Below are 20417 nucleotides of genomic sequence, written 5' to 3' on the forward strand. Positions count from 1 at the left end.
TGTAAACTCGTTTTTAGGATCTGCGGCGGGCTGTGCTAACTGCGCCATGGGCAACAAATTGAGCTGTTCGTGTGCTCCATTGATGCGCAAAGCTTATCGCTATGAGGATTCACCCTGGCAGAGTTCTCGTCGTCGCGATGGACATCTATTGAGGTGAGTGTTTGTTTGTTGCCAGCCAGTTGTTGCAACAACTTCTACTTCTACTACTGCTGTGTGGCAGTGGCAACTTTCTCCTCTGTACAACTCTTTGTGTGTGACTCTTTTTGTTCTCTCTGACTGGCTGTTGTAAATATGGAACAAAAAACAAACAAAAAAAACGAAAAAAACAATTGAATTCGCCTCTTTCGATAACTTTTTTCGTAATCAACTAATTGTGTTCTTCTTCTGGTTTTTCTTTCTTTCAAACAAAAAATAAAAAAACGAAAAAAACGAAATAAAAACAACACTTAAACACAAATGTAAAACTTTCGACCTTGCCTACACTTCCAACCAACCACACACAAACCACACGGCCAAACAACAACAACAACAACTACAACAAATCTGCCACCTGCTACAACTTCCTATCCACAAAAAAAACGAACAACTGCAACAACAAACAACAACTGTGCGCTTCCTTTGTTTGATTTTACTTTCAATTGAATTCACCCAACAAAATAAATAAATTGCACAAAATTTGAATTGGATGAAAACCGAAAACCCCCAACAACAACCAACCAACCAACCAACAACAACCAACTACAACCCGACTACAACTCTCCAAAAAACCAACCTTAATGCCTTAATTGTCAACAAACGCAAATACGATTTTATTAACCAACGCTAGTTCGTTCAGGTTGTGGGCTGAGGTCTTTCACGTATCGGCAAGCGGCGCCGGCACCGTCAAGTGGCAACAAGTGTCCGAAGATTTGGTTCCTGTCAACATCACATGCATTCAGGATTCGCCCGAGTGCATCTTCCACATCACCGCCTACAACAGTCAGGTGGACAAGATACTCGACGTGCGACTTGTGCAGCCAGGTGAGTTTTTCCTCTCCTCTCTCCTCTAATGTCTTTCCCTTACTTTTTCTGTGTGTTTAACTTGTTCGTATGTGTTTACCTTCGATTTAGGCACACGCATTGGACAGGCATCGGAATGCTTTGTTTACTGGAAGGATCCAATGACTAACGATACTTGGGGCTTGAACTTTACATCGCCCATCGATGCCAAACAGTTCCGAGAATGCTGTGTAAGTATTCTCTTACAGTTTTGCGAGTTGCACAAGTTTGCCTTTAACGACGACAAGCAACAACCACCTTCAACTGAATACCTTAACCACCAAAAAAAAAGAAGAAAAGCCACCTCAGCCAACCACTAACTACTCACAAACACACACAGAACACAGAACACATAGCGAACACACACACACACACAGACACTCTACTAACAATTACAAATAGCAATTTGGGCAGTTCTGTTGCAAGGAACTGCTCAAAGAACACACACATAGTTGATGATGCTGTGATGATGATGATGATGATGATGACCGAGCGTGGTGAATGTTTGATGTATACAGCCTATAACTATGCATTTCAATCTGGAAACTGAATTCAATTCAAAATTCAAGCTTTAACTCATGCCATGCCATTTGTCACAGTCACTGTCACAGTCGCAGTCACTGTCACTGTCATCTCGCTACACACAGACAGACAAAACAGACAAAACAGACAACAACAACAACAACAAAACGCTCTCGAATCAACAAAAAAAAAAGAAATAAGAAAAACGATCAAATAACAATAAACAGCTGTAACTGTAAAACATACTTAAGTATACATATATTTATATATATACAATATAATATATATATTCTCGTTCATTAGTTTCGATAAATTTCGTGCAATTTGGCATTATGTTTAACCTTTGAAAATTATCCCTCAGTTCTGTTTTCTCCATCTTTAGTTTCGTTTCATAACCAAAAACATTCCAAAAATAAACAATTTGGCTAAAACGTAAAAGTAAGAATTGTATCCGTAGTTGCTATATATCATTACAGAGCTTAGAACAAACTGCTTTAAGCCAAATGTCAAAGGAATTGTATATAGAAAAAAAAGAAAAGTTATTTCTTTGGCATTTGGAAACACTTCACAAACTCACAACTCACACTGAACACTCTGACCAGTCAAACATAGAAACTGTCTGGATTTTCGTATCTAATAATTGTTTCGTTTCTTTTCTTACTTTGCGCCTCATTTGTTGCAGGTATCTTACATTGTAAAAAAATACGTTAGTATCGCTTCATTCTATTTGTTTGTCACGACACACGAAAATACAACTCTTACTGCTCCTATTACTATTACTTCTACTATAGTACTACTTTCTACAACTTACTTTCACTTACAACTAACTTACTAGTACATTAACGTTTTTACCAAACTGTTAACTGTCAAGCTAAATGTCTCAACTCTTTTTTTTAACTGTCACCACAGAGAAAGTTAACTCTATTGAAAATCCCATAATCTCGTAGCTTCCTCCCTTTAGTCGGGGCATGTGTAAGATCATAAACCACACACACACACACACACACACACACACATATATACATTCACATGTAAAAATGTCCACTGCTGAACGTATCCCTATATGTCGTTGTAACTCTGTTGTCACTTGTCTACTATATCTATTCACTTTTATGTGTGTCTCACGAGTTTTCAACCCCTTTCCCCATCAAACCTAAAAAACAACCAATAAATATCTATCACAAATCGCTAAAACCAAAGCAATCCAAGCACACACCGAGCATACCGAGCATAACAGTTATAAATACCAGATAATACCAACTAAATACCAGTTAAATACCAGACCACTGAGCAGCTGCATTCATTTTCTACTACAATAAATGTATTTTTTTGCGTGTGTGTGTGATTGTGCGTGTGAGTGTGTGTGTGTATCCCCAAGAGGTTTACTTGTGTCTATGTATGTTAACAAATTCTCACACACCCTCACTCACACACACTACACACACACTAAAATACTCTCACATACAAACACATACACATACAATGACTAACTACCTAAAACACGGCACAGCCACTAAAATTTGTTAAATGTATTTATATTATATATTCTTTCATTTCTTTTTCTCTCTTCTAATCATTTTCGAAATCATTCTCGAAACACAAACAACAAACAAAAAAAAAATAAAATAAAATCAATCGAAATATATATTTGATATCGATCTAATAATCGAACGAACGAAACCAAAACCAAATCAAAATTCGTTTTGAAATATCTTTCATTTTTGATGCATTTCATTTGATACTTAAAATATATACTTATTGTAAAATGTATTCAAATTTTCGTACGTTTACCTCGAAAAAAAATTGAATAACGAAAAAAAAAAATAAAACAACCGACCTGCAAAAAATATCTCAACAAAACTTTTACACACGCAACTACAAAAAAACAAACAACAACTACAACAAACAACAATATAACATAAATAATTATAAATTTATACTTCTCTAAATGTACACTTACAATTCTATATTCTATCTATGAAAACTCTGTCCCTCCTCCAAATCAAAAAATACTTAAAAAAAAACAATGCTTTTATTATCTCTAACATAATACTTTATTTAACAACTTTCTACTATTATTATATATTTATGTATGTATAAATATATATGTTATATTTCCAACTCGATTCGTTTGCATTTGACACATGTGCCACAAAAATGAAAATAATATAAAAAAATACCAACTTAACTGAAAATTTCAATTGCGATAAAAACTAATGAACGAAATCAAATTTTGCGAATTACGAAAATTGCACAATTGATAATTGAATTGAATTGAATTGAATATTTGCCGAACGTACAATGAAAATGCAAAAGAAAAACGCAAAACGCTTTAAAACAATCGCACGTATCCTCTACTACAATACCGTTACCTATCCTCTGCAAACCGTTTCCGATGAGCCCTAAATCCCCTCAACCCGAGAACCCCAGCTCCATCCTTATCCCGAACCGAGTGGGCGGTTAAAGAACTATCGAAACAACTTTCAAAAACAATGCTCAACTGAGAATAGATCGAATAAACGATAGCAGTATTAGCAAATAGAGCCAAAAAAGAGAATTTTGAGAAGCGCCGAGAGAGGCTCAAAAAAGCACAAGTTAACCAACAAAAAATAAAAGAGTTAACCACAGAATTTAAAATATTTAACCGACGAGTTAACGTGAGGTTTAAACCCAAGCAGTAAATATACAGATATATTCTTGGAAAATCATTTTGAAAAGGTTTCTAAAACCGAATTGAAATCAAACATCGATAGCGATAATAATGCAAATCGAAGCAACACGCACATATGCTCACAATAATAACTAAATGTTAATGCAGCAATTTAATCAAAACTAAGCTTAATGTTAATATTATCCACAAGCTAAAGCGTTTGTTAGACGTAAGTTTAGATAATCCCAATGCGCCTAGCGCCAAGCTTATAGAGAAGCATAGAGAAACACGCTACTTAAACGAATGCACTCAAAAGTCTTCTATCTGAAAACCATACAAAACTCAACTTAATGCAATTTAAACTCAACTCTAATTGTAGCTATTAACTAATGCTTGTATGTGTATGTTTGTCTACTTCACTATCTCTACTACAACTACAACTACAATTACTATCTACTAACTATATCTCTCTATCTAAACTTAAATATATATATCTATATGTATTGTTATCAGCAAATTCAAGGCTTCAAGCACATCTCAAAAGTTACTTAACTAACTAAATAATCTTAATGCACTCTTCAACCAACTTAGTAGCTCTCTAAGTCACACACGAAGCAAAAAACAGCTAACAAATCAAAAATTTCGCCAAGTTGCCAACCAACTTGAGCCAGATATAGACCGAGAGATCAAAGCGATCTTGAGAGAAAAAGAGAGAGAGAGAGAGATTTCGAGCAAAAGCAGAGAAACCGCACACACAGAACCTTGTTATCCCAATCAACTAACCTAATGATAGTGCGACGTTTTACAGTCGCCTTCTTTCAAATTTTCACGAAAGGCCTCGTCGAGCTACTCCCTGAAATTGGATCCGCCGGGCAAGGGCAAGGTGAAGGCCAAGCGAAAGCCGCTCAGCACCCCCGCGTCGCCGTCTCGGGTGCGCCAAGAGCCCCAATGCACCTGCATGTCCGCCGAGCAGTATGCGCGCCTGAGAACCGATCCACGTGTTAGAGGTGAGAGAACAAATCCAAATCCAAACCAAAAAACCAAACTGAGACTCGAGCAAGTAACTAACCAACTCTATAAAGCCAAATCGTCGGTTAGTTCTACTTAGTTCAATGTTAGCGTTCCCCCTCAAAACTTTTTCTTTGCCTATTCTTTTTTGTTTTTGCTTTTGCGTTGCAAGTTTATCGCTTTAATTTTTCTTTATCGTCCTCGATCGCGTTGTCCTCTGGTTCCTTATGGTGATTTTAAGTTACGCTTAGCCTTAGTCTCTCTTCATAATGTTATACGAAATGGTTCCTACTACTTATCACTATCGAATACCAGTTTTTTTAAAACCGCAACTTAGCAAAAAAAAAAAATTAAAAGGAAAGAAAACTAGGCGCCAAAAGTCCTCCACCGCATCCCCCATCAAATCTCATCGCCATACTCATTGCAGGTTCATCCACGTTGCCGCGTAATGTCGGCTCCCACAGAATCACCGATGTCGATGGTCAGCAGCAGGGCAAAGTTGTAAGCGCCGTGAGCAGCACCTCACTCTACGACAATGTCGCCAGTGGTGGCCCATCCCAAGCAGGCGGTAAGTAACTACACTACAACTATTTGAAATTTATTATTATTTTAAACTGAATTACTATTAAGTATTGCTCTGAACCGGTTCACAATAGGAAACAGTAAATGTTTAAAAATAGTTTGCTGAAATCACTGGAAAGTGGTTGCAATCAATTTTGCTATTAAAACATACCAGTTGAACCATTCTGAAACGCTCCAATAAATCTTTTAATATTTAGTAAGCTTTTCATGTTGATCTTTGAACCGTTCGAACCATTTTAAAGCCTCTAAACAATTTTTTTTAATTTTATGAGATTGTCATGATCAAATTTGAATTGTTCAGTTATTTGTAGTGATCCAATAAATGATTACGATTACGTTACGCATTTTTCATGATGATCTTTAAAGTTTAAGCAGTTGTACTATTTATTATTTTGAACCGCTCCAATATAGGATTTTTAATATATAAAAAGTTTTTTAAGTTGATACTTGAACCGATATATTCTATGTATTAGACTATTATTACTTTAGGAATAAATATCCGATTATGAACTCTAGTGTTCACGATTTTCAATTGAATAAAATGGTCTTGAACCGGTTCAGCAGCGGCTCATTGTATTTTCACGTATTAGACAAAAGTTCAGATTATTAGTATTATTTACTGAATGAATTTACGTACCATGATTGCAATTTAAAGCGATTTAAATTGGCGTTTTCGCTACCTTTATTAAGAAATGTGTTGATCAATTTATTCTTATTCTTTTATGTGGTACAAAAAGTATAGTCAGAGAAGCTAAGTCTGTTGGTTTTATATTTTAGGAAATTAGCAAATTTCTTAAATAAATATTTTTGGGGAATTCGTTATCTGCAATAATTCCATAACCAGTATGTTTTGATTGTTACACCATTTTAATGCATTCATCCAATCTGACCCCACAGATACCCTACAACGTCAGCTCAAGGGCCAAGATGGCGCCATGGTGGCCAATGCGGGTGTGAACACCAATACACCGGGTGTGATTGTGACTGGCGTCGGCAGCGGTTCAGATATGTGCACACAGAATCATGTGGGCTCGCAGGTGGGCCAAGACGATGGCGGTGCCTGTCAGATGGATATGGATCTGTCGAAGAGCGAGGGCACTCAGGTGGGCGGTGGACTGCATCAGAGTGTGGGCACCTCCACCAAATCGACGGGCACACGCAGCAAGGATTTCAACGAGGATATGGTGAGTGAAGCGAAGCAGAAGCAAAAGTGATTAAATAACTATATCAGCTGAGAATGTGACACTCTCCACTCAGTTGGCTTGGCTTTTGTCTAGTCTAACCGCCAATCTCTCTTTCATGCATTCGAATTTGCAGACACGCGACGCGCATTCGCATGACATGCACCACCAGCACAACGTAATCAACAACAACACACGACGCAAGACCAAGAGCACCGAGGACATGAACGTCGATACGAGCACACTGAAGCGCATGCTAAAGCCGATGCCCAGCACCGAGAGCCCCGTCACCTCGCCGGAGATGGGCCGACGTCGCTACAACTATTACAACGCGAATGCGGCTCAAACACTGGGCCCCCAGCACATGCATCAGCATGCCATGAACATGGCCATGGGAGGTGGCGGTGGAGGTGGTGGTGGCCATCATGTCATGAACAACAATACATTGGGACGCGGCAGTGGCGGCGGCGGCGGCAGTCAGTCGTCGCGCTTCTCCGGCTCGAGGTGAGTTTAGCTGCTGGCAATTTTGCTTTGAATTGAACTAAACTTTGGTATCATTTCGATTCGAATAGATCTTCGCATGAAATTGGACGTGGTTATCCGCCGCGTAATCTGTACTTGGAGCTGGAACGTGAGCGTGAACGTAGCTGCATTGAGGGTTCACCGCCCTCGGATAACGTCATGTTTGATAATCAATGTTATGCCACAACGCCAAGTTCGAGCAATGGCAACTCCGATCAGGATCAATCGTATGGCCAACAGCAGCCGCAACAGCAATCGTCACAGCAACAACAACAACAGCAGCAACAGCATCAGCCGCATCCCCAACAGCGTTCGTCGCGGCATCAACACCATCAGCATCAGCAGGCACCGAATGTGACACCGACGCCGGGCAGCCCAACTTCACGGCTGTTGATGGAGTACGAGATGCATCTGCGCAACACGTTGGCCAAGGGCATGGATGCCGAATCCTATAGCTTGCACACCTTTGAGGCTTTGCTCTCCCAGAGCATGGAGAATCTGGGTGAGTTGCCCATGCTGTCCGCTTGCGTTGTGCTTTTAGTTTAGTTACCCGCTTTTTGGTTAACATTCGATTTGCCGTTGTGTTTGTCCGTAGACATTTTTCATTTAGTTTTATTCTCTGTACTCTCTCTCTCAGTCCCCGTCTCTCATTTTGTTCTCGTTCTCGTTGTTGTTGTAGTTTCTAGTTTTCGGTCTTTTCGAAATTGTTTTTTTGTGTTGGCTTCATTTCATTTTGTGACGCCTTCCTTCCTTTCACTCTAATCGAATTTTTAATTAGCTACGAAACTATCCCTAGTTCGCTCTCAGTTCAATTCAGTTCAGTTCATGCCCTCCATCAATGTCTCAATCAAGTTAAACAAACACAAGCATTCGCTTCATGTTGCGATTGCAATTGCAATTGCGATTCCGATTGATAGCATGTAATTGGGAATGGATACGGGATTGGGATTGGAAATGCTGATGGTGATGGCGATGGTAATGGTAATGGGAGTGCAGTGTGATAATCCGATTAATGCCAAATGCCCTTTGGCTATTCCACTGTGCGATACACAAATGCAGATTAGCTGCCAAAGGAATTTCAATTGGAATCACAAAAGAAACAACGCAAATTACGTCACGCGCTAATTGAAATGAAAAAAAAAAGATTTCAGTAGTTTAGTTTTGCTGTTTTTAGACATGGAAAACAGAGAATTGATAAAGATCCCTTTACTATAACACTGTTATTGTTCGAATTTAATGAAACCACTCACATTTATGCCCATTAAGTGTGCTAGTCTTAGTGCGATTTATATTAGCAGAGCTTTAAGCTCGCAAGCTCTCCTATGCGTGTTTCGTGTATGTGAAAAAGCTGAAGCCGATCTTCCTTTCCTATAAATTCACAAACTTTAATTACTTTTGATCAATGTTTTAGTTTATTTTGCCATCATATATCTATCTCTCTGTACCCTATTTCTCTTTTTCTCTTTCTCTAATAAATCGATTAAAATAATTAAAACTTAAATGCTATTCATACATATCACAACATGCTCATCTCCGATCTCATACACAAAACTCTCTCACATGATATACCACGATAATACCGCTAACAACAACAACAACAACTATAACAACAATCAATCAGAATTCGCTGAAAGCCTACCAGGATCAACACAGCGCAGCCCATATCCACTACGTAGGCGTAAGTAGTTCCATTGACATTGCACCTCTTTAAACAGTTTCAGTGTCTAAACTATGTCGTAATTATTATCCTTGTGCGCTACTTTATTGTCGCTGTTGTTTTGCTTTTAATTAGTTTTGTGCATTTAGATATCTATTCAAATCTCACTTTATTTTCGTTTCTCTTTTATCCTCGCAGCCAATGCCAAATCCTCCACTTTGCCGTTGCCCCCACATCGTCCCTTGTCAACCATACGCGATAAGGAGCGTGATCGTGATCGCGATGGCTACTACAGTGATCGCAATGAGTTGATACGCGAGCGAGAGCGTGAACGAGATCGTGGTTATCTATCCGATCACAATGCTAGGTAAGTGTGCTTTACATTCTTTTAAGAATTAGTTCTAATCTCTTTCTTTTCCCACACAGCTTTTCCAATTCGCGTTGTGCCAGCTGCATTGGCGAATCGGCACGCGCTCAATGGTTCCGTCACTCGGATGGCTGGCGCTCGGGCAGCTCGACAATTGGTTCTGGTTCCGGTCACGGCATGATGACGCAACAAGTGCCCGGCTCGGGACACAAGCGTTCGCCCTGGGACTCGTTGCCATCGCTGCGTCAGGACAGCAGCCTCAATGATTCTGGTTATAAGAGTGCTCGTGCTGATTCCCTAGAACAACGGTATAACTTATATTTCTTCTAATTAGATTTGTTTATTAATGTTATTTCATTTTCTCGCTTGCAGTGCGGAATTTATTAGACAAGACAGTTTGCGATCTGAGTATCTAAGTGATCGTGAATCACGCTACGGAATTGTACAACAAGCCTCCATCGAGAGCACCGATTCGCGCATGTGTTATCTCACATCATCCGAGGTGAGTGATAGCTTGTAAAATTAAAAAACAATCTAATTATTTGTAGAAAGGGAAAGAAAGGGAAGAATTAAGAGTAAGAGTAATTTAGAGAGCGATGTCAATGAAGTATGACAGCATTTTGAGTATGATATATATTATTACGTATACGCAGTGAACATTTATGCTTTAAATTCTGAAAACTCATTATTTCGAATCAGAAAGAAGAAACTAGAAAAGTATTAGTGGAACAAATGATAATTCTTGTGCTTATATGAATGAAAGGTAACTCAAGAAAACTTTGCGCACTTTTGGATTTATATATACGAACTTGGTTCATATCAAATTCTTTGCTAAGAAGACTGAAATTATTACACAAGATAAGTAACATAGGTTGAACAATTTATTGTTAAATTGTAAATCTCTAATTGCACATCGAGTATTACATTTGGAAATTTTTGTTCACTGCAGATTGTTAACATAATGAGATTCGACCTTACAGATAAGTCCCATTAAATAACCAAATCACTGTTTGTAACTAGGGAAAAGGCAACAAATGTATACATCAAAATTATCTATCTTGTGTAGGATTCATTAGGTTATATTTTCTATTTTAAATGACCAAAGAAATCGCCAATACAATTTTATCATAAATGCTTTAGAGAAATTCTTAATTCCTAAAAAGGATATCTGTTCTTTATAAATTGCCAATATAGAATTGTATATAAAAGGATGTATTAAAGTTGAATTATATGTCGCCATAACCAAAAGGTGTTACCTAATCCCTGCTCTTAAGCAGTATTCAATACTAATGCAATAGAAAGTTCAGTTTTTCAATTTCCAAAGTATGCCATCTATCACAATCGAGCTACATTTCACTATACTTATTTGTCACCTACTCTCTAGCCCACTGCGAACCCATTTCCATTGGCCTGTTGATAGCTCTCTGTGCCAGGCCACATTACCCCATCTGCTCAACTCAATTCAACTCTTTGGTATTGGCTTAAAAGTTATCCATCAAGTTGGCAATGTTTTTGGCAGAAGTCTTAAGTGACTTATAAATAGAAATGTAATTCGCATAAGCCTTTTGTGAAACAGTTGCAATTGCCCAAAAAATCCATCATAAGTCCCAGCTCCCAACCCCCAACCCCCAAAAATTGATAGAGTGTAGAGCAAAGTATAGAGTAGAGTATAGAGTCAACCCCAAGCTGTAGTTGGCTTCGCTGTAAATTGAAGTCGCTGCTCTCTCTCTCTCCCGCTCTTTGACGAAACGGCAACTGTATGCTGTGTGTGTTTGTGTGAGTGTGCTCTATTTATAGACGGAACTGGGTCAACAATGTTGGCTGCTGACTGCTGTTAACAGTGAATGTTAACAGCGGTGCTGTTAGCTAACAGAGCGAGCGCAATGAATTTCTGTAGCAATTAACACAGCATCCAATTGTAACTCTGCGGAGGACGATGACGTGTGGAATTACAAATATACTATATATGTATTTGTATTTGTGTGTATATCTATATAACTGAGCACACAATGCATGCACATAAAGCGAAAAGCGAGTGGGAATGGAAATGGGGAATGAGGATGATGTGGAGGGAAAGTCAACTGGCGCATTTGGCTGGGCAACATAAATGATATTTTTAGTTGCAGCCCAAACTGACCCAGTTTCGCCTTGATTAAAAACAAACTGCCAGGCATCACACACACATACACAGACACACTCTGGCACACACACACTCCTAAGCAAACACAGTTGCAAGCAAGGAGGCAAAAAGGAAAAACTTTCTCTTTTGCAACTCCCTCGGCTTGCAGCCTTGTCAACGTCAACCATGCTGCTGCCTGCTGCTTGCTGCTGTAAATAATCATCGTAATGACGAAGCTGATAATGATGAGGATGATTATGCAGTAGCTGATGATGATGATGATGATGTGGAAATGCAAGCGCTTTCCTGCCTACGCTTGCAATTGCTGTGCAGCCGCTCAACGCTTTTGTCTGCTGCCGTTTTGCCTTGGACTCTGGACACGGGGCTCGACCCGGCATGTCAAACCGGCTAATAGCAGTGCACGCTCTCTATGTGTGTGTGTGTGTGTGTGTGGGCGTGGCATGCATTATGCAGCATGTAATGTGCGTACTTGTGGCACACGCTTTATGCCAATTTTGAACTCTTTGCCTTGACACTAATGAGGCGCAGGCCAAAAAGTTGTGTCGCGTCCACTTCAATGCAGTCACGCATCATTGGACAGCAGCCAGTCACACACGCACACTCGTATATGTATATAGTATGATATGCATGTGTGTGTTTGGTAATTGCAATGGTAATTCCATTGTTACACTGACACATAAATTCACAAACTTTGGCGCACTTCATCGCTACGCTAAGCCCTTTTTTCCAGCCTTCATGTGGCGGCGCATGCGCTTTAAGCTCTTCGCAGCTCTTTGCTTACGCTCTTTCGCAAAGCTTTCGTGCTCTTCTTCAAGCGGCACTAAGCTTTCGCACCTTCCAAGGTGCTGCTGCTCTCTCTCGCTCTCTCTCTCTGTCTTTAGCTCTGGTTATTTGGCAGGCTTCCAGCTGCGAAAGCTTTCGAGATTGCGCTCGTCGGCAAAAATCGGTTCGCTTCGCTCCGCTAGCCGCGCTGTCATTGCTGCTATTTTTGCTAGTGTTGCGCTAACTTTTGCTCTGTCGTTTTATAATCAACTCACAGATTTCGCTGTCGCTGTCGCTGTGGCTATCGTCGTTGCCGTCGTCGTCGTCGACGTCGTTCTCCTCGTTCTCGTCTTTTAACATTGTGTGTGCGCGTGTTGCGTGCGCGTGTGTGTGTTTTTGGTGCGTGTGCAATTAACAATAAACAAATTAACAATTACTGCCAAAAATACGAAAAAAAAAATAACACGAAAAAACAAAATAAATACAATAAACAAATAACTGCCAAACAAAACTCGAATGTGCAGAGTCACAAAACAGAATGCACAAGCAGCAGGCCAACAAAATCATGAAAAATTGTGTATAAAAATTGTTTTAAAATTCACGAGTAGCTGACTGCTGCTGGTGCTTCTTCTTGCTTCGCGGCAGTAACTGCAATTTTCGTTCTGTATGTGTTGTTTTTGTAACGCTGTGTGAGTGTACTCGACTCTCTGTGACTGTGTTAGTGAGTGTCTCTGTATGTGTGTGTGTGTGTATAGCGCTCAAAAGTATGCAACGTGTGGAAAAATTCGCTTTATTGCAGTTTTGCTGAAATACCACACAAAAAACAGCAGCAGCAGCAACAACAACAACGGCAACGGCAGCAAAACAAATTTACAACTACAACAACAATAAACCCACGACAATAATAACAACAACAACAATAAGAAAAGAGGAAGAAGAAGCAAACAAGCACGAAAGGCGCACGTTAAGCAAGTAAATGTCAATAAAAAGCCAAAAACAAAATACAGCAAAAATACAAAAATGGGGGAAAGCAGCGCCACAATAAATAAAGCAAAACACAAGAAAAGCACCAAGCTATAATCTAACCCTGTCACTCTGTGTGCATTGTGTGTTTGTATGTGTGTGTGTTGGTGTGTGTGTGCTGTGTCATTTTATGCCAAGCTAAGATTAAATGCTTTGTTAATCTCTTGTAAGACTCGAGAGCGCCTAAGCACTTTCCTCTGCAAAAATAAAAGCAACTCAAGCAAAAATTCGCCTTCAACTATTGCCGTCTCCTTCTCTCTCTCTCTCTGTCACTCGTTCGCTCTCCTTCTCTCTCCCTCCCATTGTGTGTGAGTGCGGCAATAATAATAAAAATGACAATCAAATTTGCTGCCAGATTGTCACACGCTGCGTATGCGTAATATGCGTATGTGTTTAGCATTACAAATGTCACCCACACTACTACATCTACAACGACAACTAGTCGTATACGCAATGTGCTTAAATCACAGCCACAAGCACAATTTTCAATTAAACTAGAATGGAACAACAAAATGCCGTTACTTGGCAAAATGCGGGACGGGACAAACAAATGGCAAATGCAAATTCAAATGTGCAAAGAATGAAAATAACTGTGTGGAAAATGTCACTGGCAAATGCGATTAGCATCACGCTTTTTCCCTTTGAGAGCCACGTGGGTGTGTGTACATGTGTGTGTATGTGTGTGTGTGTGTGTGTGTTTGTATTGATGTTGTGTTTTGATAAGCCCGCAGAGTTGTGTATTAGCAACGGGGCCGGCGTTTCTACGGCTGCCCAGCTCACAAACGAGGCTCGAGCGGAGAAAAAAGGCCAGCAGCAACTGATAATGTGGTTGATAGGCACTCGCTGGTGCGATAAACTGCTGCGAGGCGTATTAGCCGCATTTCAAAAAACCAGAAGAAAAAAAAAACAAAAATAGAACCGGGCTTTATATTCAATGATTGCCGAAGCCATTTAACTGATGAATCTCGTCTATTTACTACGCTTTGTTGATTGAGTCACAAAACTGCTGTCGACGTCAATAGCCTTAGGCTCTTAAATACGCCTAGGATTATCTTTCATGTGCCCCACACACACTTGAGATTGTTTATTAAAGACACTTCCACACACAAAGATTTGCAGTGAATGCATAAATCATGCGTCCATTCATGCGTTTCCATGGAAACGTTTCTTTGCTCTAGGAAGAAATATGTAAATAGACTAATAACTTGGAAATGTCTTTCAAGATTAATGTTTTATTGATGTGGTTTAATCAATTTCGCTAGTTTGAAGTGGATTCTTACTTGAAACTGTCCTTAAACTAAAAGTTCTTCCTTTGAAGGGTATCTAATATATTAGTTAAGTTTTGCCTTCAATGGGTGTATTTGGCAATATTTTACTTCAGATTTGATGTTAAATAATATTGGGATAAATAATGCATATTGCTGAAAGTTTCACTTGAACTAAGTTTTCTTTATGTGAAGGAAGACTAACTTATTATTCGCGATTGTTGCGTCGTTTATGAATTTTATTGTATATTTTTCCATATTTTATCACAAATATTATAGCGAGCATTATGGGCATATTTTTTAATTCAAAGTATTTCTTAGTTCTTTTTTCTTTGAAATTTATATAACATATTATTTAAGTTCTTGTTCTTAAATCTGTATTTTATTCTCTTTTCCCTCATACTTTACTATAAATATTGTTGTGATATTTAAATTTGTGTTTATTGGCTTAAAGTTTAACCTGGAATCTTCTTTTAATTGAGTTTTCTTGTTCTAAAAGATTAGATTAAATAATATTTTAGATGTCTTAGATGTTTAATATATTTTTTCTATTTTTTTTCATTTCATTTTGAATAATGTCTTAAATATTATTAAATATTATATTTTTTGTTTATTTGTGGATTTTTTATTTTTTGCATATTTAATCTTGAATAATGTTGTGGAAAATTTTTTTTGTCATTTAAAGATAAATAATATTCAAGACATTTCGAGAACAATATAATAAAATACATAAAAGCATTGAATGGTTGTATTCTTGAGTTTCCTTTAACTATGTTTTTTTCTTAAGAAAGAAATATTTTATTATTTTTATTCCAAAATGATCTGTTTTATAATATTTTTTCACATTTTATCTTAAATTTAAGCGTCATATTTCTATATCTGATATCAATTTGTTATTTGTTAAAGATTCGTTTTAAAGTTTTAGTCAATTTACTCACGTGTTCGTCTTAGTCAAGCCGCACTGTATGGTCCAGCAAGCTGAGAGCATGTGTGTTTGATGAGCGAGAGAGTGAGAGCAAACAAAGCTGCGAGTGCTGTTTAAATAATGTAAATCGTGTGGCGCCTTAACAGAGCGTTAAAAGCTTTAGCCGAAAGCTTTCAGCGCACAGCCCTGCCCAGTGCACTGTTAAGCAAGCGAGCAAGCAAGCACTTCAAAACTGGGGATTTAAAAGCTTTGCCGTGTCCACAGGATGTGGGAAACAACAACAAAAAGTTGAAAGTGGGGAAGTGGTTCAGTGCGCTCTGTTAAGACTCTGACAAGCTGCTGTAATAGAAGCTTGACCCCAAACTAAGCTGCCTACCCTCTTCCCTCCCTCTCTTCCTCTCTGGTTCAGCCAATTGAATTTGCGAATTAATTGAAGATTGCAAAATGCAATTTGACTGCACGTTTAGTTAGCTGTCTGTGGAGTAACAGCAGCTGCTCCCGATTAACAGACTGTTTACATAACGCTAATTGAGCGTGACGAACTCATAAGTCATTTATCTCCATTGGCTTAATAGGCAAAACGGCAAACAATAATGTCGAGTATTTAAAATATTTATCAAATATAATGTGCCATCATCATTTCTCAAGTGACTTTTGAATGGATGACGAAGGAGGAGGAGGAGGAGGAGCACAATAGACACAAAAATGTTTTAGCCAGTCAGAAGAGCAGGCAATGATCAATCAAATTGATTAATTACCAGAAAAGCGTTTTAAATATGAGCCAAGACATTAATTTATGTGGTGGCAAAAAAGCGACGAAGAAAATTTCGCGACTTTCATTAGATAAACCGATAAAAATGAAGATGAACCCCGAAAACAAAAATTGAAAACAAAACAAAATGTGCGTGGGCGTTTGATTAGAGGGGAAAGCCAAAAGGGGAGGGATTAAGCCAAGCCACTTAGCGGAATGACCTTTTTATTTTGGTGTTGTTGTTGCGGTTCAGTTAGCAGCTGTAACTTTGTCACTTTGGCTTTGGCTCAAGCTCATTAGCTGCGACAAGCGTGAACCTTTTTATTTCGCATTTTTTTGCTCATTGCTTTATCGCATTAGATCGCATCGCATAGTTGGTTGCCCTGTCAATTGTGAGCAGGTTCCCTTTTTAATTTGTTTAAATTTCAGTTTCGCACCTTTTCCACACTCCACTCTCCCCTCCTGCGTCTCTCTTGTGCTGTTTCTTTTTTGGAATCCCGCTGATATCATTAGGCTAAATTGACGAACGCGCTGCCAAACAGCTGAGGCTGCCTTTAGTCCCCCAAGGCAAGCTTGAAAAACAAAAGCTAAAACTTTTTACAAACTGTCTGTGTGTCGGTGTATGTGTGTCTGTGTGTGTGTGAAAATGGAATGAAAAAACGCGAGACGCTAAATCATTTGGCACGAAGCATTTCAAGCAAATTGACGCCAGGACTAAAAACGACGACGAGCAGAGCGAGTGAAAAAGAAAACTCGCAAAAGATGTGCAGACGTGGAAATTACAATTTGGGCTAGGGAAAACGTCGACGTCGACGTCGTCGTCGTCGTCTCTGCCTGACATCCCCATTGACATTTCAATAAGTGAAGAAACTAATTTTTGTGCAGCAGCAACAGCAAAAACAACAACAACAACAACATAGAGACAGAAGATGAACGCAGACGCGCTAAAAGTTTCTTACCAGTTTCTCATCTCAACTCTGGGCCAACTATCTTCTTCTTCGTCCTTGCCTCAATTTTTTTTTTGCAAAAAAAGTTCGCTGGGGAAGGGAGGGAAAAAAACTGCAATATTAATTTGCAGCGAGTGCATTAAGGCGTGAGGGGGCGTGGCCCCGGACCCGGACTCCAACTTGGACGCCCCCCGGTGGCAGCTGTCAGCGAAAGTTCGACGTGTACGTGGACAGTTGTCCAACTATTTGACACAAAAATAACAGTTTTTCTTCCTTCTTCTTTTAGTTGACCAAACGAGAGTTTTGTTCAACTATTACACGTATTTGCAGTTCCGAGTTGCCAGTTGCCCGTTGCCAGTTACCCTTTTGCTAATATCGCTCCATCCATCTCCTCCTCCTCCTTGAGTCGCTCGCTTTCATGTCATGAACGAGAAATCGAGTCTGGCAATTTTTGGCCAGCAAAACCTGAAGCCAAAAAGCCAAAGCTAAAGCCAAAAACCATTTGCCTTGAATTCACTTTTCGATAATTCCTTGCGCTTGGTATTTTGTGTTGTTTTCTCTATGTTTTTATGTGTGTGTGTCTATGTGTGGGTGCTGAGCAACGACGTCGTCGTATGTGTAACTGGGGCGTGGTCATTTCACAAAATCTGAGTACTGCTTGGCGATATGTGGCACAGATTTGGCCGTTGGCCCCTTTTGGCCACAGCTTATGAAACTTAAGCGCATTGCAATGCATTTCATTGCGGCCTGGCCATTTGCTGCGCCTCTTCAACTTGCCTTTCACTTCGCCTCGCCTCCCATCGGTTTCCCATACAGTTTATGGCCATTCTCCCTTCCCTCTCCACCTTCGAAAAACTTTTGTGGCCAACTGTAAGTCTGGCTCTGATCTATGACAGTGAATGGAGCAGCATACAGCATGTGGCTGAGGAGCGGATTGAGCGGTGACACATCGTTCTTTTTTAGGCTGCAATATTGGATAAAAACTGCGCGTTCGTTCGGTAATATATTGCCACAGCATGTGAGTTACAGCTGCGAATGTTTGCGTGTTCGCAAAAGAGTCGAGAGTTGGGTCTTAATGTGTTTTCAGCTTTGCTTAATATCAACTTGGCCTACGGCGGGCTGCCAAAAAAGAAAACTGCTGCAACTGATGTTGATTTTCTTCTTTCATTTTGTGCAGTTTGGTCTCCTCTTTAAGCGTAAAAGCTGCGTTACTCAATTGAGTTTCTTATTTATGCAGCATCCATAAAAAAAAAACACTGTTAAATTTATAGTTGAAAATTGCACACACAAAGGCTGCAATCATTTTAATAATTATCACTGACAAAGACTTGATTTATTTCTGCAACATTTTGCGTTTAATGAAGACAGTAATGAGTGCTTCATTATAGTATTAATAAGTTATGGGGGAGTGTGCTCGACTATGAGATATCCGCTACCCATTTGGAATAAAAGTCAAATAGGGCGAAATTTATTTTAGAATATACCAAGTTAATATACTACAAATATACTTAAAACATACCAAAGGTGAAACAGTGCGGTATAAAATTTAAAATATACCAAATTAATATACCACAAAACTACTAAAAGGATACTAACTCTAAAAAGTGCGGTATTAATTTTAATATATACCAAATTTATATACCACAAAATACTTAAAATATACCAAAGGCTGTTTTTGGCATATTGATATTGTACTACATTCAAAATATACCATAGAATGGAAAATATACCATAAAATTACGCTTGTTATTGGATTTTTATTAATTTGCGGGGGCGGACATTGGCGTGGCAAAAATTTGATACAAACTTGATTTGCATGAAAACATAACAAATGCTCTCGAAAATAATGATATGTCCATCTCCTATTGACTCTGATATCTATGTAGGTCTTCATGCGGACGGACAGACAGACAGACAGATAGACGGACATAGCTATATCGTCTCGTCTGTTGATGCTGATAAGAATATATGAATATACTTTATAGGGTCGGAAATGCCTTATTTTACCTGTTACATATATTACCTGAAGGCACAAAGTTATAATACTCTTCTACTCTCTGGATAGCGGGTTTAATAATGTGCTTGTGCACAGTAATTAATGAAATGTTACCTTGAGAAATACCTCTTCCTTACTTCAGCAGTTCTATGTTGTCTATCTTCGATGTTGCAGCGCTTCATTTGTATAATAATTATGGAGTTATCGACAAAATAATTGATGGCGTGTGTGTTTGATCTGTGTCTAAGACTATGTTTCATAGTTGATAACTTCAATTACTTGAAAACTATGCTGGCAAACTCTCGACAGCCGCAATTTGATTCCTTTTTGCTGGCATTTAGCATCTCTCTCTCTTGTCGTCTCTTGTGGTAGATTTAAAATGCTTACACAACTTTTCACTCACAGTGAATGAGCGAGAGTTGGAGAGTTCAGTTGAAGTGCAAACACAAAACTTTTATGCCTTTAACCAAAAACAAAGAAAATCGTCACGAACTTCAATTCAATTGAGTTTTGACTGGGGACGACACGCCGCTCTGCTCTTTAATGAGGTGCCTTTAAACAAATTATACAAATATTTATAGGGAAGGGGGTAGAGGGCGCTCAGTGTGCTCGACGTAATAAAGACCGCTCACAAAAGACTTGTGCAAATGAATGAAATGGCTGAATACAAAAATGCCAAACCAGGCGTATGACAGGCCAAAAACAGTGAAGCAATGAGAGCCAACGACATCGTCGTCGTTGGCTCATGGAATGTGGCAACAGTCTGGCTCCTATTTCAATTGAAGTGCGCCCCACAGCGCGAAAGGAGTTGGCAACGAGGATGGGGGACAGGTTAAAGTAAGCTGACAAAACACTTAAGTCAAAAAAAAAAAGAAAAGAAAAACTGAAACTGTGTGATGCAAATGGAAATGGAAAACTCAACTCGAGATGACAATCTTTCTCTTTCGAAAAGAAAAAAAAAACGAGAAATACTTAAATGTTACTCGCGCACACAAAAGCCAAACATCAATGACAAACATTTTAACAATTGAACAAGCTGACGATGGGCCCAACACCTGCCCTTTGCTCCCCCCTGCCTTCC

The 20417-nt window shown here is 39.0% G+C and overlaps 1 protein-coding gene across 1 annotated transcript in view; it reads left to right on the plus strand.

The window, feature by feature from the left end:
* Positions 1 to 24: 24 nt before the first annotated feature.
* LOC133840620 (protein still life, isoform SIF type 1) overlaps positions 25 to 20417 on the plus strand; it is a 99184-nt gene continuing 78791 nt past the window's right edge. The window contains 12 exon segments of the mRNA XM_062272550.1: positions 25 to 153; positions 827 to 1020; positions 1111 to 1229; positions 5019 to 5217; positions 5646 to 5786; positions 6698 to 6984; positions 7118 to 7485; positions 7554 to 8005; positions 9125 to 9181; positions 9359 to 9527; positions 9587 to 9835; positions 9900 to 10029. Coding sequence (XP_062128534.1) covers positions 47 to 153; positions 827 to 1020; positions 1111 to 1229; positions 5019 to 5217; positions 5646 to 5786; positions 6698 to 6984; positions 7118 to 7485; positions 7554 to 8005; positions 9125 to 9181; positions 9359 to 9527; positions 9587 to 9835; positions 9900 to 10029 — 2472 coding nt within the window. The 5' untranslated portion in view covers positions 25 to 46.

Source organism: Drosophila sulfurigaster, chromosome 3, assembly GCF_023558435.1.
Source record: "Drosophila sulfurigaster albostrigata strain 15112-1811.04 chromosome 3, ASM2355843v2, whole genome shotgun sequence".
NCBI classification, from domain to species: Eukaryota; Metazoa; Arthropoda; class Insecta; order Diptera; family Drosophilidae; genus Drosophila; species Drosophila sulfurigaster.